The sequence below is a fragment of the Mustela putorius genome, unplaced genomic scaffold (genome assembly GCF_011764305.1).
Source record: "Mustela putorius furo isolate JIRA1106 unplaced genomic scaffold, ASM1176430v1.1 tig00000785_pilon_pilon_pilon, whole genome shotgun sequence".
Classification (NCBI taxonomy): Eukaryota; Metazoa; Chordata; class Mammalia; order Carnivora; family Mustelidae; genus Mustela; species Mustela putorius.
In genome coordinates, this window is record NW_025421480.1 from 9,655,847 (window position 1) to 9,675,119 (window position 19,273).

At 38.6% G+C, this 19,273-nt stretch overlaps 1 protein-coding gene across 9 annotated transcripts in view; it reads right to left on the reverse strand.

Annotated features, from left to right (window-relative positions):
• Positions 1-19,273, reverse strand: part of AHCTF1 (AT-hook containing transcription factor 1) — an 83,285-nt gene that overhangs the window by 56,244 nt on the left and 7,768 nt on the right. For 6 of the 9 annotated variants that reach the window (XM_045084675.1, XM_045084673.1, XM_045084672.1 and 3 more), the window contains 5 exons: positions 13,064-13,188; positions 10,203-10,456; positions 6,380-6,560; positions 2,793-3,000; positions 1,398-1,514 (listed from right to left, as the gene is read on the reverse strand). In XM_045084675.1, the coding sequence (XP_044940610.1) occupies positions 1,398-1,514; positions 2,793-3,000; positions 6,380-6,560; positions 10,203-10,456; positions 13,064-13,188 (885 nt within the window). Of the gene's footprint in view, positions 1-1,397; positions 1,515-2,792; positions 3,001-6,379; positions 6,561-10,202; positions 10,457-13,063; positions 13,189-19,098; positions 19,228-19,273 lie in introns of those variants that run through there. The other 3 variants (XM_045084674.1, XM_013058439.2, XM_013058434.2) reach the window with 2 other exon arrangements.

Genomic DNA, 19,273 nt, shown 5'->3' on the forward strand with positions numbered 1-19,273 from the left:
GAGCCCTCAGAGGGCACATCCCTCCAGCTGCTGCTGTCCCCCACTACACTCAGATGAAAGGAAATATGGGTTTGACTTAAGAAGGGGTAGCCCAACAGTGGGCTCTGTATCTTCATTTCAGTATGTTTCCAGGAACGACAAATTTCAAAGTGGCAAATAATTTCATTTCCTGACTTACTACAGAGAAAATCAAGGCCAAACCACCAAGTAGGGACATGGAACACAAAATCCAGGGGCCTGGCAGCCAGTTAAGCGTCTGCTTTCGGCTCAGGTCATGATCCCAGGGTCCTGGGATCATGTCCCACATCAAGTTCCTTGCTTGGTGGGGAGCCTGCTTCTTCCTCTACCTGTTGCTCCTCTACATGTGCTCTTTCTCTCTCTCTCTCTCTCTCTCTCTCTCACACATACACACAAATAAATAAATAAATAAAATCTTTAAAAAAAAAAAAAAAGACACACACACACCAAAAAAACCAAACTGACCATAACTCAGGTACCTCAAGCCCACAGTAGGAAGGACTTGGGAAGAGAAAGTACCGGGAACTGCACATTATCACCATCATGGCATTTATACCACAAGCTCAACTGTTTCACTCATCAGCTAAGAAAGAACAAAACACCAAAGAAAAATAACACAAAATCAATACTTACACTACTCTAGTTGAACAAACTTAATGGGTTAGAATTCAGTTGAAAGATTTTTCACTAGCTATAATTGGGACAAAATTAAACGTTATGACAGAAAAATTAACCAAGTTAATGCTAAGAATATACTGAAAAAGGCAAACAGGCGGACCAAGGAACAGAGTGGGGGTAAATAAAAATGAGAGAGACATACACAACAAAGAGAAGAAAGGAAATCTTAGGAGTGCAAGAACACAGAAGGCCATAAAAATTGTCTAAGGTGGTAAGAGGCTGCCCACTCACCTGTACTGGCTTACTCCAAAAGAGCATTTAAGCAAGTCAAACAAGTACCATTTTTCTCACTGATATCCCAGAATTTACTCAACCATGTAGAAACATTTAACTTTCAAAATCCTTTCAACTACCACTTGCTAATTCACTGAATTACGCGGTTTTCGCTTAAAAAAAAAAAAGTATACTACAAGGCTTTTCCCCCCAAAAATGAAATGTGGCCTCATCTTTGACAAGTATTTTTTTTTTTTAAAGATTTTATTTATTTATTTGACAGAGAGAGATCACAGTAGGAGAGAGGAAGGGAAGAGATCACAGAAAGAGGAAGGGAAGCAGGCCCCATGCTGAGCAGAGAGCCCGATGTGGGACTCGATCCCAGGACCCTGAGATCATGACCCGAGCCGAAGGCAGCGGCTTAACCACCTGAGCCACCCAGGCGCCCCTTGACAAGTATTTTTAAAAAACACACGTGTCACACTGACCTATCTTGTGTCGACTGAACAGCCCACAAGTAACAGCAATTACGTGGATCGTTCTCAGGTTCTTGAAAAGTGACGGCATACACGGGAACTCTGCCACCCTCCAGCTGCGTGTAGTATCTACAACAGGCACAAGAAGTAGCACAGTTCATACTTTTAAGTTATATTTTCATGCAGAAAGAATAAGGGGTCTCGTGTGAGAATCACCTGATCGTAACATACACAGGATGGCAAGACAATGGACACGGCCTTGGGAAGGGCCAAAACTACTAACGTGCCCCCCACACACACACGTGTGCAAACCAGCCCCTCCTGTCAGGTGAGGGTCGGCCACTGTGGACTGCTACCAGCAAGAGACCCCCTACGAAAGACGAACACGGACACAACACTCTCATCTCAGCTCCCTGCACTTAGGTTTCCCCATCACGACACCCCAGTGAGTGAGAATCCAAAGAGTTCCCACAAACCACATAGAAAAAAGCAGTTAGCCAAGAGATGACAGCGCCAGGGGAAAGACTACAGAAACCAGGTTCCCTGGGCATTCACGTAGCAGCAGTTCAAAGACAAGAGCTGGTAAAAGGTTCTCAAGCAAAGAGAGGTAGGGTGGACTCGCCCCATGGAGCTACTAGGGACTGGCACTGCCGCTTCAGCCTGGTACTTAGCCATAAATAAACAAAGTCAGTCAGTCAGTAAATAAATAAATAAACAAACAAACAAATAAATAAATAAATACAGCATGCCTTGGGGGAAAAAATGAATATTAAACTGACAACTTACAAGAAAAACAGGCATCTACTGAACTCTTCAAAGAGATCAAAAGTTTATAATGCTGAGCTGCTACCTCCCTCAATTAAGGGTCACTTCTGTAGCCATTTTTTAAAGATTTTTTATTTAAGAAAAAAAAAAAGAAGAAGAAGAGGGGCACCTGTCTGGCTCAGTTGGAAGAGCATGCAACTTCTGATCTTGGAGTCCTGAGTTAGAACCTCATCTGGAGTGTAGAGATCACTTAGATAAATAAAACTAAAAAAAAAAAATCTTATTTTTAACCATACCCTTTTCTCTTTATGCTAATTTTAAAATAGTAATAATTGAGGAGGACATTGGGAGTTGGAGAGAAGTGAGTTGGGGAAAATCAGAGAGGGACAAGTCATGAGAGACTGTGGACTCTGAGAAACAAAAATGAGGGTTCTGGAGGGGTGCGGGGTTGGACATTGTGAGAGCCTGGTGATGGGTGTTAAGGAGGGCACATATTGCATAGAGGGAGCGCTGGGTGTGATGCATAAACAATGAATCTTGGAACACTAAAAAAATAAAATTAAATTTAAAAAACAAAACAAAACAAAGTTATATTCCGAAAGAAACTACCAATAATCAAGTAAGAGAAGAAGCTGTACTTACTCTCTTTTCATGCTTTTCATATTCCAAAGAGCTAGATAGCCATCAGAGAAGCCCACAGCGAGCTGGTTCGTCCTGCTGATGTAGCGAAGGGCTGACACAGGGGTGCCCGATGGGCTCACCAGCTGGAAGCACAGGTGGCGGCCCTCACGCATCACGGTCTCCCTGATGTGCGGCACTTCGGCTGGGATGCCGGTTACAACTTCAAGGTCTAGAAAAACAAGACAAGTAAGATTAACAGATCACAACAACCATAAAAGCAAACATTTTAGCCACTATTCAAGCTGCAACTGAGGACTACTGTGGTCAATTAAAATTAGTGATAACAAAGCACACTGAACTATAAAACAGCCAACCATGCCTAGTTAAATGCTCTAATTTTCAAAATACATTTAACTGTGTGATTTTTTAAAAAAAACCTCATGGTACATCTCAAATATTATCTGAAGTACACTTTTTTTTTAAAAAGATTACACAATTTCCTTAATAATCATAAACAAAGCTGACTGGGTTTTCTTTAAAAAAAAAAGCTGATGATTTCTTTATTCAAATTTAGAACTAAGAACCTAAATATTCCCCTTGGAGAAATGGCCAGTCCCCGTCTGGGGCAGAAAATACTAAGATGAGCCTAGTACATCGTGTGCCAAAAATCTAGGAAACTATCAACATCTAAAGGGGATTTGTCAGACTACATGAAGGTGTTCTCATAAGTTTAAAAAATTTTTTTCTTTTGAACATCAATAAACAATAATGAATGTAAAAGTACACATGAAGTAAACAAAACCTCCTGAGTTCCTGTCCTCACCAACAAAAGATCTTACTGAATCATTTTAAGTAACCGTGTACCAGCTCCTTACCTCGAAAATTACTACTTAAAGAAATAGTAAGCATTTATCCTGCCTCTTCCAAACAAACTGTATCTCAGGGTAAACAGCCCTAGTTAATGAGAAAATTCTTTAGATTAAGAGAATTTCAAAATCATTTTTATATCCGCTACTGAATCAAAAGATTTAGGTAACGATCTCGATGGATGAAACAATTTAAATAGGGTTTTTCAAGCTTGGCTCCACAGACCCTCTGGGTCAGATAAATTTTTGCTGGGGGGAATGGTCCTATGCACTACATAATAGTGAACTGCAGCCCTGGCCGGTCTATTAGATGCCAGAAGCACCATCTCCCTCCAGGAGCAACAACCAAAAACGTCCCCAGGATATTATCCCCTACAGGGCAAACATCAGCCCTGGTTGAGAATAGCTGGTACAAAGGCAGACGGGAAACTTTAACAAGGAAGGTTCGTGGTGTCATTGTTTGGACCCACTGATCACTAAAGGTGAAACAAGACACCACATGCCTCTCAATGTGATACAGCAGGAAATATCCAGCACTTCTGGAAGTGTCCCTGCCAGATGTCACATCTGAACCTAATCAGAGCTAACTTTCATTTGCAAAAAATACAAAATATAAGTGACACCACAGGAAAACACTCCACTAATTCCAAAATGTGGGGCATTCTATCAATAAACTAACTTCTTCAGCAAGTCAGAAGAACTAAAAATAAATAGGAAAGGAGGGGACAGAGGGAGGTCCGCTCCACCTTCAGGGAGACAGGGACATAACTCAAGTGTCATGTGTGGACCTTGTTCAGATCGAGATTCAAACAATACCAATGCAGAAAGATGCTCTAGAGCCAATCACAGCCATCTGATTACAGACCCATTTTGGACTACACCAAGGAGTTATTATTAATATAGTTAGGGCTGATCATGGCATTACGATTACATGGTAGCACAGCCAATATTTGCTTTAAATTAATGCAGAGGCAAAAGGGTGACGAGGGATAAGAAAGAGAAAAGATGCACATATGGTAAATTCTGAAAACCAAACTACAACTTGAAACTGAAAACTAAACTTGAATTTAGATGATGGATATGTGGGAGTTCTAATATATATATTCTGTCTACTTGAAGATCTCTGAAATCTTCAATTAAAAGGAAAAATACTCAGACCCATATAGTGATATAACCACATACAAGGGCAGATTCCCTCAATGCTGTTATGAAGAGGGGGAAAATCATATATTGTACTTGATCCCTCTCCTAATCCCTCTGCTTCTGATAAAAAGCAAGGATTAAACTCTGCCAAAATAAATATTTCATACAATGGAATACTGTACACTTGTTCAAGAGAGTAAGGTAGACTATCTGTATTGATGTGGGAAGATGTACAATACTACCAAGTTTGGAAAAGTATAAAACAGTATAGTATGATAAATATCGGGAATTTCATTAAATAAAAAAAAGATTTATTAGAGAGAGAGGGAGAGAGCACATTCGTGCACAGGGGAAGGTCAGAGAGCAGAGAAGGAAACTCCCCACTGAGTAAGGGGCCCGATTCAGGACTTGAGCTGATTAGGGACTTGAGCCGAAGGCAGATGCTTAATTGAGTGAGACGCCCAGGTGCCCCAAAACTTCATTTTCTGTGTTATGTGTATTACAGTGAAGTGCAAAGAATTGTAATCATAAATTACTATCATAAAAACTTCTGCATTAAACCCCAATTTTTTATTCAACAGCTCTGTAAATCTTATACCTGAGAAATGATTCTGATCTCTGATCACAATCCAAAGAGTTCCATTATAAAATCATCCTTGTGATGAATTCAACTATTGATTGTTGACCTCTGATTTTATAAAGGATGTTTTAACTCCACTATTTTGATCTGAAGAGTTTTAATTATGAATACAAGCATTTTTAATTAGCCTTACATCTAGAATGATATTATCTAAAAACTCTGAAACAAAACTTCATCAAGACTACTGAAGTCCTCAAAAAAAAAAAAAAAAAAAAAGACTACTGAAGTCCTCTATCAATTTTCCATAAAGAGAATTTCAAGCATTTTTTTAAAAAAGATTTTATTTATTTATTTGACAGACAGAGATCACAAGTAGGCAGAGAGGCAGGCAGAGAGAGAGGGGGAAGCAGGCTCCCTGCTGAGCAGAGAGCCCAATGCAGGACTCAATCCCAGGACCCTGAGATCATTATCTGAGCCAAAGGCAGAGGCTTAACCCACTTATTTCTGCCAAGTTTTTTTTCAAGTCGCATTTTACAGATTTAAAATTTTGCTCAGAAATCTGACTTGGTTCTTGAGTTTTTGGTAAAAATACAATTTTTACTACTTGCAGTTTTAAACAGTTTTACTATGCACTGACAATTTTTATGAGTTATGCTCATTATAAACTGGGATAAAATAATGATCATTTCTTTCTTAGCTGATCTACAGAGGAACAGCTCTGCCCTAATATTACAGTATTGCTTTAACTATCAAGACGGTCTTCAAGATCAAATGGTCCTTTCCTGAAACATTGTAACACATACACTTTCTAAGATTTTTAGGTTAGGGGCGCCTGAGTGGCTCAGTAGGTTAAAGCTTCTGTCTTCACCTCAGGTCATGATCTCAGGGTTCTGGGATCAAGCCCTGCATCTGGCTCTCTGCTCAGATGTTTTTAAAAAAGATGTTTTAAAAACAAACAAACAAACCAATCCGCTGCATCAGAATATTCAGATGCTCAGTTTTGGGTTTTGAACAATTACCTGAGGCTTCTAACTCATTCTGACTGCATGACATGTCATCCAGACACAGGTCAACAAGAAGAATCTGCCCAACATCGGTCACCACTGCGGCCACGCCAAAAAGCCATCGCAGGCTTGGGTGCAAATGCTGAGTGCTGGCACTGGCTCCTCCATGACTAATTATGGGTTCAATTGCTGTCACCTAGAAAAGCAGAATAAAGCATTTGTTTTTCTTATACAAAGTGAGAAAATACAATTAAAAAACTCAACAAACAAATTGGAAGTTAAAGCAGATTTTTAGTTATCGTGGATTTAAACATTTTCTATTAGAGAATTATAAATTTGCATTTGATACCTGTAAATCTGAATAACACTATGAAATCTTCAGATAAAATAGAAATGACACCGTTATTTCAATGTAAAACAAATCATGCAGTTGGAATAATAACGGTGTTTACTCCAAGTTTACTGTATGCCAGGCCTTGCACTAATTGGTTCACTAACATTCATCATAACCCTGGATACTGGATCACATATAATTCTACCTGTTCAAAGATGAAACCATGCTGAAACTTAGAAAGTTTAGCTGGGGTTATTCAAGTCACACAGACATTAAGTGTAAAACTCAAACTTAGATTTTTTCTCTTCAAAGCTCTCAACCAGGGGCGCCTGGGTGGCTCAGTGGTTTGGGCTGCTGCCTTTGGCTCGGGTCATGATCTCAGGGTCCTGGGATCGAGCCCCGCATCGGGCTCCCTGCTCCGCAGGAAGCCTGCTTCCCTCTCTCTCTCTCTGCCTGCCTCTCTGCCTACTTGTGATCTCTGCCTGTCAAATAAATAAATAAAATCTTTAAAAAAAAAAAAAAAAAAGACAAAGCTCTCAACCAACTACTCCATAATCAGATAGCCTCTTTTCCTGAGGAAGAGTAAAAATAAATCATTCAAGAAAAATTTACTGTTTACTCTTTAAAACAAAAGTCCTGTTTATGCCTTGAAGCCTGAAGAGGTCTAACCTTCTTTAAAAGGGCCATATAATAATGGACTTCACACTAAGCTTTGGCAGTGACTGGATCACTGACATTTAACAAGAACTTTAGTTATTTTTAATAAGTCATACTGTAGCTACATTATAAAACTATGTTTTTACCTTTCCTCTCATGTGTCAAATCTTAAATGTCTATACCTAATAAACAGTCTATTTTATACTCAGCTTTCCTTCTGTTTCCTATTAGTTCACAATTAGGTATGATATCTGATAATTAAGTACTTAGTGAATTCTACTATGATACTGATGAGTCCTAGAAAGAAAAGAGGAAATTAATTATCAATGGTTTACGCATTAATATAGAAGTTTGTTTCAGGCTGTAATTTATTTTTATTTATTTTTTTCAGGCTGTAATTTATTATCACAGACAAAAGCCTGACTCTGTCTAGAGTCATTGGTACACAAAACATTCTACAGTGTTTCTAATTCTGAAAGCTGTAATTTTATGGACTGTCTTCCTTTTCCAAATTATGGCAATAATGTCTATAAATAATAGAGCACAGTCTCTTCAATTCCCTCAGATAGGGGTTAAGAAATCTATCTCAGTTTGTATTCCCCACACAAATACTCTATGATTAACTGATAATGGTACTTTAATTAATTTTAATGTAAGGCAGTTAAAAGCAAACAACTTTAAAAGGAAATATTCTGCCCTAGCCAAAAGACAACTAGTCAACCAAACTTCTATGGAAGGTTATCTATCACTACTCTTCCAATGCTTCCTTTCTCCTTCCTCTTTCATGGGATGCCGACTATCCACACAACTGAGCAACCAAGAACTTATCTAAAACTCTTTTGTTTTGAGGCACCTGGGGGCTCAGTCAGTAAAGTGTCTGCCTTCAGCTCAAGTCATGGTCCCAGGGTCCTGGGAAGGAGCACCATGTCAAGCTCCCTGCTCAGCGAGGGAGTCTGCTTCTCCCTCTCCCTCTGCCCCTCCCTCCTGTTCATGCGCATGTATACACTCCATTTAAAAAATCTTTAAAAAATAAATAAAAACTCTTGTTCCTTCTCAGTTACTCTTAACCAAATGATCAACAGGTCCTATCCATGTCACCTTCTGAATATATTCTGAATCTGCCCCATCCTCTCCCTTTCTAAGGTCATTTGCCTGGTTCAGCTCACCATTATTATCTGCCCGAACTACTCCAATCCAAAGAGCTTCTTACACTAGAGTTCTGCTTTAAACTTAAAATGTCTTCACCAGAGAGTTCAGGCAGATGCCACAAACTACAAACAAGGTCATTTACTATCTCAACGCTCGGCACTTCTAGACCCTGCCTCTGATTTCCCCTCTCCCGCAGCCATTCCAAATAAGCTCAGTTCTCAAATGTTCCATATACTGTGACTTTTTACATGCTGGTCTCATTGCCTGAAACGTCCAACCTCTATGAGTAGAAATTACCTATCTGTTTCCATGTTCCATGTGCTTGAGTTTATCAAAATACTTATTATAGGGGCGCCTGGGTGGCTCAGTGGGTTAAGCCTCTGCCTTCGGCTTGGGTCATGATCTCAGGGTCCTGGAATCCAGCCCTGCATCGGGCTCTCTGCTCAGCAGGAAGCTTGCTTCTCTTCCTCTCTCTCTCTCTCTGCCTGCCTCTCTGCCTACTTGGGATCTCTGTCAAATAAATAAATAAAATCTTTAAAAAATATATATTAAAAAAAAAATACTTATTATATTTATGCTGTAAACTTCTGACTTGTCTTCTCCCAACTAGATTATCAGCTTTTTCAACAGTGTGGACCAAGTTCTACGTCTCTACTCATCTCCAAAATTTAGCACACAGCTTGATCTACACTAAGCACTCAATAAACTGCTAAATTAATTCTACCCTTAACATCTACACTAGCAAGTACATATAAGATAACCAGGCTATAAACCACTTCAGATCGCTATATTTGCCCACTGAGTCTGTTTTCCCAAACTGCAAAAACATAGTATTCTGACATTTATCTCTTAACTTTAAAAAAATGCTCTTCTATGACTACAATATAACATTTATATGAATGCATGTATTTGTTTATATGTTATATATTATTTATGTATGGTTTATATATTATCCATATTGTATAGTGTTTATATGCTATTAAATATTTGTTACATTTTTTTTTCCACACTATGTACAGAGAGAATTCTACTCTTACATCATTTTGCATTTATACGTCTGTGTACATTTGGTAAGGGCACATACTTTTTCTTAGCATATGGAAGAGCAGGAATAAACCTACTGAAGAAACAACCTGAATTCAAAGTACTTCTATACTTACTACTGGTTAAGATGTTTGGCATATGGAAGGCATACATATATTAGAATTAATAAATTATAAATAAATCCACTATTTAAATATCATTCAAATCTTAAACAAGGAAGACCTATCTTCCACAGTGCTCCAAGGCTACAGTTTCAAATTAAAAAAGACAAAACAAAAAATGCCATACTAATGAACATAATATTCTAATATAAACTTTCAGTGTCCTCGAAAAACACAACCGAGGATAACAAGACTCGGATGATACTTTTTAGAGAAAAGAATGTTAGAACCCTTGATGTCAACCCTACTTTCACTCTGCAATTTTCTAACCAAGAATAAGAAAGTTCTATTTTAAGTGTTATGTTCTTTTGATAATATACTATCTTGAACCTCTTTCGATCTTAAACTTCTAATGAAAACGAACACACTGTCATAGAAGTAAACAAATTATAAATGTACAGCTCAGTGAACAGTCACGAAGTGAACACACCTGTGTTCCCAGCAGGAGTGCAGCTCAGAAAGCAGAAGCTCACAGACCTTAACCAGTACCTACCCTTCCAGGGAGAACAACTGCTTTAACCACTCTGGACACGCCAAGGTCATAAAGACAGAGAACACTCCCTTCGGCTTCTTCCAATCCAATTAACAATCCAACTCTCTTCTGCCAAGAGAATTCCTTCAGAGCCAGGATCACAGGCGGCTGTTGACTCACTGCACTGAATCTGTAGGCAGACAGCCGCTCTCCTGTGAGCGAGTGCACTACCTCCAGATGCTGACCACACGCCAGGCAAGCAAGTCCTCTCCTCCCTAGAAGGAAGGGGAAAAAAATGTTGCTTATTTTAATACCGTATGTACACCACCTAACTAAACAGCAGTTAGATCTTCTATATATATAATACACAGCTCATCACAGATATAACTTTATCATCTCCAAAGTGAAATCTATTTATAGAACAGAGTGGTCCCAATTAGTGAAATATATTGAATATCTATTACCTCAATAATAAAGCAGCCATTCAGTAAAGGTACCATGCCATGTGGTGCCTTTATACATGCTATAAACAGATTATCTCATTTATTCCTTGTCACACCTCATCAGAGATAAGTTTAGTTAAACTTTCTTTTTTTTTTTTTTAAAGATTTTATTTATTTATTTGACAGACAGAGATCACAAGTAGGCAAAGAGGCAGGCAGAGAGAGAGGAAGGGAAGCAGACTCGCTGCCAAGCAGAGAGCCCGATGCGGGGCTCGAACCCAGGACCCTGGGATCATGACCTGAGCCAAAGGCTGAGGCTTTAACCTACTGAGCCACCCAGGCACCCCTATTTAAAATTTCATACAGTTAAACAACTTGCTCAAATATGTATGGCTACAGGGTGGCTTAGTTTGTTAAGCATCTGCCTTCAGCTCAGGTCATATCTCAGGGTTCTGGGATTGAACCCCATGTCAGGCTCTCTGCTCAGCAGGAAGCCTGCTTCTCCCTCTGCCTGCTGCCCACCCTTCTCCTGCTCTCTCTCCAATAAATAAGTAAAATCTTAAAAAAAAAAAAAAAAAAAAAGCATGGGTACAGATACCAGAGCCAGAGTGCATCATGAGTCTAATGCCAAAATTCACACTTCCACTGCATCATACCACAAGGATTAAATCAGGTGCTCTGGCGCTCATGAAGTGGAACACATGATTCTATCCCTGAAGAGTTCAAACTCTGAGAAGACATAACTAGTGTAACAATAGGAAATACCAGAAGCCCTTCTTGACTCCTTACTAGTCATGTCTGGATTTTATTATGTACAAAATATAAAGTAACTGGGAGGTTTTTAAGCAATCTGATTTATGTTTTTAAATGTTACTCTAGCTGCTAAGCAGAAAATGGATAATAAGGGGGAGCACAGGGTCCACACCGGAGGAGAATACCCTCTGCCTGGTCAGTGACCGTGAATAAATACAAGTGGATTGACTTTATTTATGTGGAGATTCAGCTCAGTGACAGGACTAAAAGGACTGGCTTATTGATGAATAACATATGGGGAAGGTAAGTAAAACAGGAATTAAGAACAGACTCGAATTTTCCCTTGACCAACTACATGACTGGTGGTAACTTTTCAATTTGTGATGTATACCATGCATCTAAGTACACAGCTGGATATACTACATTGTAAGGGCAGCTACCTAGTTTAAGGAAATAGCATGGCACAATGAAGGCCCTGAATACATGGGATTCAAAAATCACTTTCACCACTTCCTGCCTGTATAACTGGGATATTTGATTCTTAGCCACACAGAACAGTAAGGGTCTAATACCTCAATGAAAAGTTGTTACAGTGCCTGGCATACAGTAAGCACTGTTACTACTTTTAATAATCAAGGGGGTAGCACTCTAACTAGCTAAATGACTGATAAGTTTTGTTGTCTACCTGCTAGGATGGATAGTTGTGAAATTCATTTTCAGAAAAGTCTCCTGCAAGACCTTTCACTAGACTGAAATCCACAATTTAATGGCTACTCTGGTATGGTTTTCTGCTGCATTATATAATCAAACTACACATTAGAATCTTGTTCAGATTAGTGGAATTAAGAAACAAGACTTTCTGGGATGCCTGGGTGGCTTAATCGATAAAGCATCTGCCTTTGGCTCAGGTCATGATCCCAGAATCCTGGGACTGAGTCCTGCATCGGGTTCCCTGCTCAGCAGGGAGCCTAGTTCTTCCTCTGCCTGCTACTCACCCCCCTTGAGCTCTCTCTCTCCTTGCTTCCCTCTTTGACAAATAAATAAATAAAATCTTAAAAAAAAAAAAAAAACCCACAAGATTTTCTGAGTATTTTGTATTATCTACGGCCCTACAATCAGATTTTTACAATGACTATTTAGATTCTAATCCAAATTCATCACCAACAAAACTTACTGATGGATCATAAAGAAATATCAGGGGCGCCAAGGAGGATCAGCTGGTTGAGCATTCAACTATTAATTTAGGCTCAGTCATGATGGAAGCCCTGCATCAGGCTCTGCACTGGGTACGGAGCCTGCTTGAGAGTCTCTCTCTCCCTTCCCGCCCCCCGGCTGGTGCACATAAGCGAGTGCGCTCTCTCCACCCCCCTCAGAAAAAAAACAAAAAAACAAACCAAAAAACCCCAGCTGTGTATTTCTATTTTCTAAATATAAATATCCAACACTGAAAGATACAATATACAGCATTTTTCATAAGGAAAAATGAAAAATAACCATCCCAAGATTCAGTGAAAATATGTTTGAGAGTATACAGGTGTTATTACATAACTAACTGTAGATGTTCTATACTTATATAAGACCACCATAACCAAGTATTGTTTTTTCTTCCACAGTAAAAAAAATTATAATAAATGCTCATTAGCTTACAAATCAATCAAATCTAAGTTTTCAGCAATATTACCATACCTGCAGCAATCTTTCCCTGAAGCACAGATTCCACTGATACTTCATCTTCGAGGGCCTGAAGACTCACTTCTGGCAAGGGCAGAAGACCACTAGTCACTTTTGCTGTTAAGCCTCGCATACTTTCACTGTAAGTATTTTTAAAAGATAATATTATTACGATATATTTGTACTATAATATACTTGATTATCTCTAGCCAGAAGGAAAAAAAGAAAAAGCCACCACATAAAAGTAAATAAGCTAAAACTAAAATCTGATCATAAAACCCACTTTACGTGCTTCTGGGTCTGAGGTGGTTCCCACCTAAAAATGTATTTCCCAACAGCTTTAGGAGAGTATAGATTTATTAAGCCAGATGTCCTAAGGACATACATGATTCCCTAGATTGTTTGAAAACTGGTTCAATGCCATTAATCTTATTACCTGACCTACTCTCACAGAACTCTTCACACACAAACAGGAAGAACTAATGCATTTTAGAAAAATTACTGCTATGGTCAAAGGGGAGAAAGTCCATAAAAAAATGTCCAAACACAGTTATCTCAAGAATCGAGTCTGGGATGTGTCTTTAATTCCATAGAAGAAAAAAAAAATCAAAATGTATCTTTTGCTTCCACTATAGAGATTAGATTCCTGGATGATCCTTATATTGTAAATAACCAAAAATGATGGTTAAAATACTTTTTTGAATGAATTGATAGAGCCAAACATGAAGAGACAGCGGGGGGCACCTGGGTGGCTCAGTGGGTTAAGCCTCTGCCTTCAGCTCAGGTCATGGTCTCAGGGTCCTGGGATCAAGCCCTACATTGGGCTCTCTGCTCTGTGGAGAGCCTGCTTCCCCCTCTCTCTCTGCCTGCCGTTCTGCCTACTTATGATCTCTCTCTGTCAAATGAATAAATAAAATCTTTAAAAAAAGAGAGAGAGAGACAGCAGGATTTTGGAAACCTCTCAGCTGGCTTGGGCCTTGAGGGTTGGTTACCAAATCCAATGCTGGTGGTCTCTGACTTTGAGACTCTCGAGATGCATAGAGGCAGAAGAAAAAGCTATGGACTAACAGAGCCAAGGCACACAAAGAAGAGCCTCCTCCCTGTGCCATTCAACTCCATAAGGCTATACCATTAGCCTTATCAGTGAGAAATCAGTGAGAGAAGCACCCACTGTGCAGGACAGGGAGCAATAATGCTGCTCCTCTTGGCCATGGCTAGAAGTATCTGCTCAGAAAAAGAATATTTCCCTTCACACAAAGTGGAGGCCAGAATTCAAGCTATGATATTTGACAATACTCAGACAGCAATGTTTTATAAATTATTCTCAGGTTGGTAATGCTCTACATAACCCACAGACACCACCAAATATTCTCCAGAATCTCAGAGTTCTCAAAGATGAAATTCCAAAGAAAATGACTCAGTCAAAATAACAAACTAGAACAAGGAACTCCAGCCAGCAGAATCAATCTATCAAAGATTTTAGATATTGAAAAAAAATCAGAGAACAGAAAATATGTTTAAAATGGTAAAGAACTCAAAGATCTAGCTTGCTAGTGAGGAAGAAACTTTAAAAATTATCATGAAAAAGGTCAAGTAGATTTGAAAAAAGTAACATAACTCCTGGAATGAAAAATTATAAAATTTAAAACTCAATTGGTGGGGGGTGCCTGAGTAGCTCAGTCCTTAAGACTATGCCTTTGGCTCAGGTCATAATCCCAGGGTCCTGGGATGGAGCCCGACATTGGACTCCCTGCTCAGCGGGAAGCGTTTCTCCCTCTCCCACTCCCCCTGCTTGTATTCCCCCTCTCGCTCGCTCTCTCTCTGCCAAATAAATAAATAAATAAATAAATCTTTAAAAAAAAAAAAAAAAAAACTCAATGGGGGAGAAAACCTCAAAGGAGTAATGAGAATTGCAGCAATATGCAACAATATGGACAAATGTCAGAGTGTGATAATAATGAAAGGAGCAGGGCACCTGGGTGGCTCAGTGGGTTAGGCCGCTGCCTTTGGCTCAGTTCATGATCTCAGGGTCCTGGGATCGAGTCCCGCATCGGGCTCTCTGCTCAGCAAGGAGCCTGCTTCCCTCTATCTCTCTCTCTGCCTGCCTCTCTGTCTACTTGTGATCTCTCTCTGTCAAATAAATAAATAAAATCTTTTTAAAAAAATAATAGTAATAAAAGGAGCAAAAAATATCCGCAGAAATGATTACATTCACGTAACATTTAAAAGGCTATAAAACTAAGAAAATAATATTTAAAAACACAAACATATGTAACAAAACTATGAATAAGCAAGGAAACAATAAACACAAAAACCGTAATAGTAGTTACTTGGACTATAATAGTAGTTACTTTGAGAAGAGGGAAAGGGGCTGGAATGGAAAGGAATACAGAAGAACTCCAATGTCCTTTTTCTAAAACTTTTATGGTGAGTAGACAGGTAATCACTGCATCATGATTCTTTTTAACTTACAAATATTCTTTTGTCTCCATTCAACAAACAGTACTCTTGTACCTACTTAAACAAAAGCAAACTCAAAAAACAAATAAGACAGCAAACTAGGATGAGAAAGAGAATCCCCAAACTCTTCGAGAATGTAGGACAGAGAGACAAAGAAATAAGTAGTTGAAAGTTACAGGCAAGAGGGGCACCTGGCTGGCTCAGTCAGTGGAGGATCTGACTCGTGATCTCAGCGTTGAGTTCAAGCCCCACACTGGTGTAAGTCTACTCAAAAATAAAATCTTTAAAAAAAAGTTACAGGCAAGAGAGGAAGAAGATCTAACATGTTTATTCAGAATCCCTCAAAATATAATACTAAATAATAAGGAAAAAGCAATATTCTAAGGACACCTGGGTGGCTCAGTTGGTTAACTATCTGCCTTGAGCTCAGGTCATGATCCCAGTATCAAGTCCCACATTGGGCTCCTTGCTCAGCGGGAGCTTGCTTCTCCCTCTGCCTGTCACTCCCCAAGCCTGTGCCCATGCGCTCTCTCTCCCTCTGACAAATAAATAAAATCTATTAAGAGGACAAAAAAAAAAAAAAAAAAAAAAAAAAGCCTGGGGCACCTGGGTGGCTCAGTGGGTTGAGCTTCTCTGCCTTTGGCTCCAGTCATGACCTCAGGGTCCTGGGATCAAGACCTGCACATCTCTGCTCAGGAGGGTGCCTGCTTTCTCCTCTCTCTCTGCCTGCCTCTCTGCCTACTTGTGATCTCTCTCAAACAAATAAATAAAATCTTTAAAAAAAAGAAGAAGAAGAAGAATCAATGTTCTAAAAGGTATTTCCCAAATCTGTAGAGACCACACCAATTCTCTGGAATTGGGAAGAACAGTGAATCCTAGGTAGAATAAAAAGAAATGACTTCTCAACAACAGTGGAAGCCAAAAGTCTGGAATATCTTGAAAATTCTAAGCAAACACTGCTGTCAACATATAATTATGTATCCCTGGAATTATCCTTAAATATGAAACACGCTTTTAGAAAAAAACAAAAACAGTCTACCACAAATAAACTCTCCCTTAAAGGGAGTCCTAAAGAATTATAGCTAGAAGGCTTCAGGGAGAATAGCGATCAGAAAGTCTGAGACACAAAAAGAGCTCTAGATATCAGCAGTGGGGTCCCCTGAACCTCATATGATCCATGTAATAAGCATGGAAATAAACTACCAGAAGCCAAGGGATGAATCACTGGAAAAAGAGAGGAGAAACAATCCCCAAAGCTTACACAAGGCCAGGAATACCTCCAAAGTGGAAAAACCTCCTAAAACATGAGGCACTGAGTAGAGTACTCAGAAAGGTACTGACTGCTTCAGTGGTGTGGGAAAAAAAAATTACCTTCCCCTTTTTAAAAAGATTTTATTTATTTGAGACAGACAGAAAGCGAGAGAGAGCACAAAAAAGAGGTAGACCTAGAAATAACACAGAAGTTAGAATTACTGGATGAGGACATTAAATCAGTTATCCTAGCCATAATACCTCTGTCCAAGAAGACAGAAGATATATCAGAAGATATAAAAAAGACCAAATCAAACTTCGAGAGATGAGAAATACTGAATGGGATTCAGACACTTAAAGTATTACTGAACCTAAACATCCACAGAAGAAACTATCTAATACGAAGCACATGGAAGAGAAAGAAAAAAAAAAAAAAGGCTGAGGCAGGAAAAGAACAGAACATCAATGACCTATGGGACAATATCAAGTGCCCTAATATATAACAGCAATCTCAAAAAAAAAAAAAAAAAAGGACAAATATTTAAAAACTTATGGCCAAAAGTTTCCCAATTTGATGAAAACTATAAACCCACAAATCCAAAAAGGCCAACAACTCAACCACAAGGCACATGAAGAAATGGCACCAAAATACATCATACTTGGGCTCACTTCAGCAATACATATACTAAAACTGAAACAAAATATATCATATGCAAGGGAAAAAGAAAATCTTAAAAAGTATTACACTGCAAAGATGAACAAGAATGACAAGAGACTTCTGGTGTAAAACTATGCAAGCCAGAAGATGGTGAAAAAATATATTTTAAGTTATGAAAGAAAAAAAAAATTCAACCTAGAATTCTATCCCCTGTGAAAATATCACTTAAAAATGAAGGCAAAATACTTTTCAACACACAAGAGTGAAAAAGACAGTCACCAGCAGATAGGAAGTACAAAGAATGTCGAATAAGTTCCTTCAGAAAGAAGAGTATTTTGAACTGAATGAAAATGAAAACATGACCTACCCAAATTTGTGTAATACAGCTTAAAGCAGTGTTTAGAGGGAAATTCACAGCACTAAACAACTAGAAGATCTCCTATCAGTAACCTAAGCTTCCACCTTAAACTAGAAAAGGAACAAATTAAACCATCAACAGAAGAAAGGAATAAGAGAACTGAATTTAATGAAACAAAACAGAAAAATCATAGTTGAAAATAATCCATGAAACAAAAAGCTGGTTCTGTACGATTAAGAAAAAAACAAAAACAAAAAAACAACAAAACAGAGAAACAGATCAATGAAATCAAGAGACCAGAGACTGAACTATTCCACTTATGACAAAAATAACATTTCAAATCACTGTGAAAATGATACCAGATGGAAAAATCACAAAATTTTAATAATGTCCTGAGATAATTTAGCCATCCCTGCTGGGAAGAAAAAAAACTCCTCCTCCTCAGTATGATACAGAAATGGGAAATTATAGATGAATAAAAGATCAGAAGGCATTCCCACCCTAAAATGAGTGGTGAGGGGAAGGAAGCTACAATCTATGAAGCAACTTCCATGTACTGGACATTAATTAGACTTCAAATCTTCAGGTAAAACTGACACCATGTCTGCCCTATAGTTTCGGGCACCCTGCCTTATCTTTGTATCCCCAGCACTATTATTCTGAGTAGCACAGCATAAAACACTTTTTTGAGGGGGGAAAAACTGCTTCAATGGCTAACACCAAAAGATAATGATCTTGAGGTGAAAACTGACATATGGAAATAAAAACTTTCAGGGTAGGGGGTACTCAATGGTCTAGAAAGAGAAAACTCAAGGGAAAAGAATGATCTCAGAGAGTACACAGAGCCATTTGACTTAATCACTAAATTCCAAAATATAATAATTTGCAGCCTAATTTGCAGGAAAACCTTAAAGGTAAAGTTTATAAATCCACAATTAATCTAAAACAAAAGGAAGTAAGGGTGCCTGGCAGACACAGTCAGTAGAATATGTGACTCCTGACCTTGGGGTTGTAAGTTCTAACCCCACGTCTGGGGCAGAACCTCCTAAAATAAAGTAAAAGGAAGTAGAAAGTTTTGTGAAACATTTGCTATCTTGAATGTATCAGTGGGTAGATTTTTATTACTATTCTGTTACCTTAAATCAAAATAAATTCAACAAAATAAAGTCAAATTTGCATTAACCCATCAGAAACAGAACCTAGTGCTGTAGGGACTGTTTTCAAGTGTTAAGAGGTTCCAAGTACACTGTATCTATGTATTTTTTAATTTCTTCTTTAATTTCCTGGGTGACCCATTTATTCTTTAGTAAGATGTTTTTTAACCTCCATGTATTTGTGGTCTCTCCAGCTTTTTTCTTGTGGATTTCTTCAAGTTTCTTACTGCTGTGATTGGAGAGGTGCCTGGCTGGTTCAGTTGGTGTGTCTCTTGATCTCAGGGTCGTGAGTTTACACCCCATGTTGGGCGCAGAGCCTACTTAAAAAAAAAAAAAAAGACAAA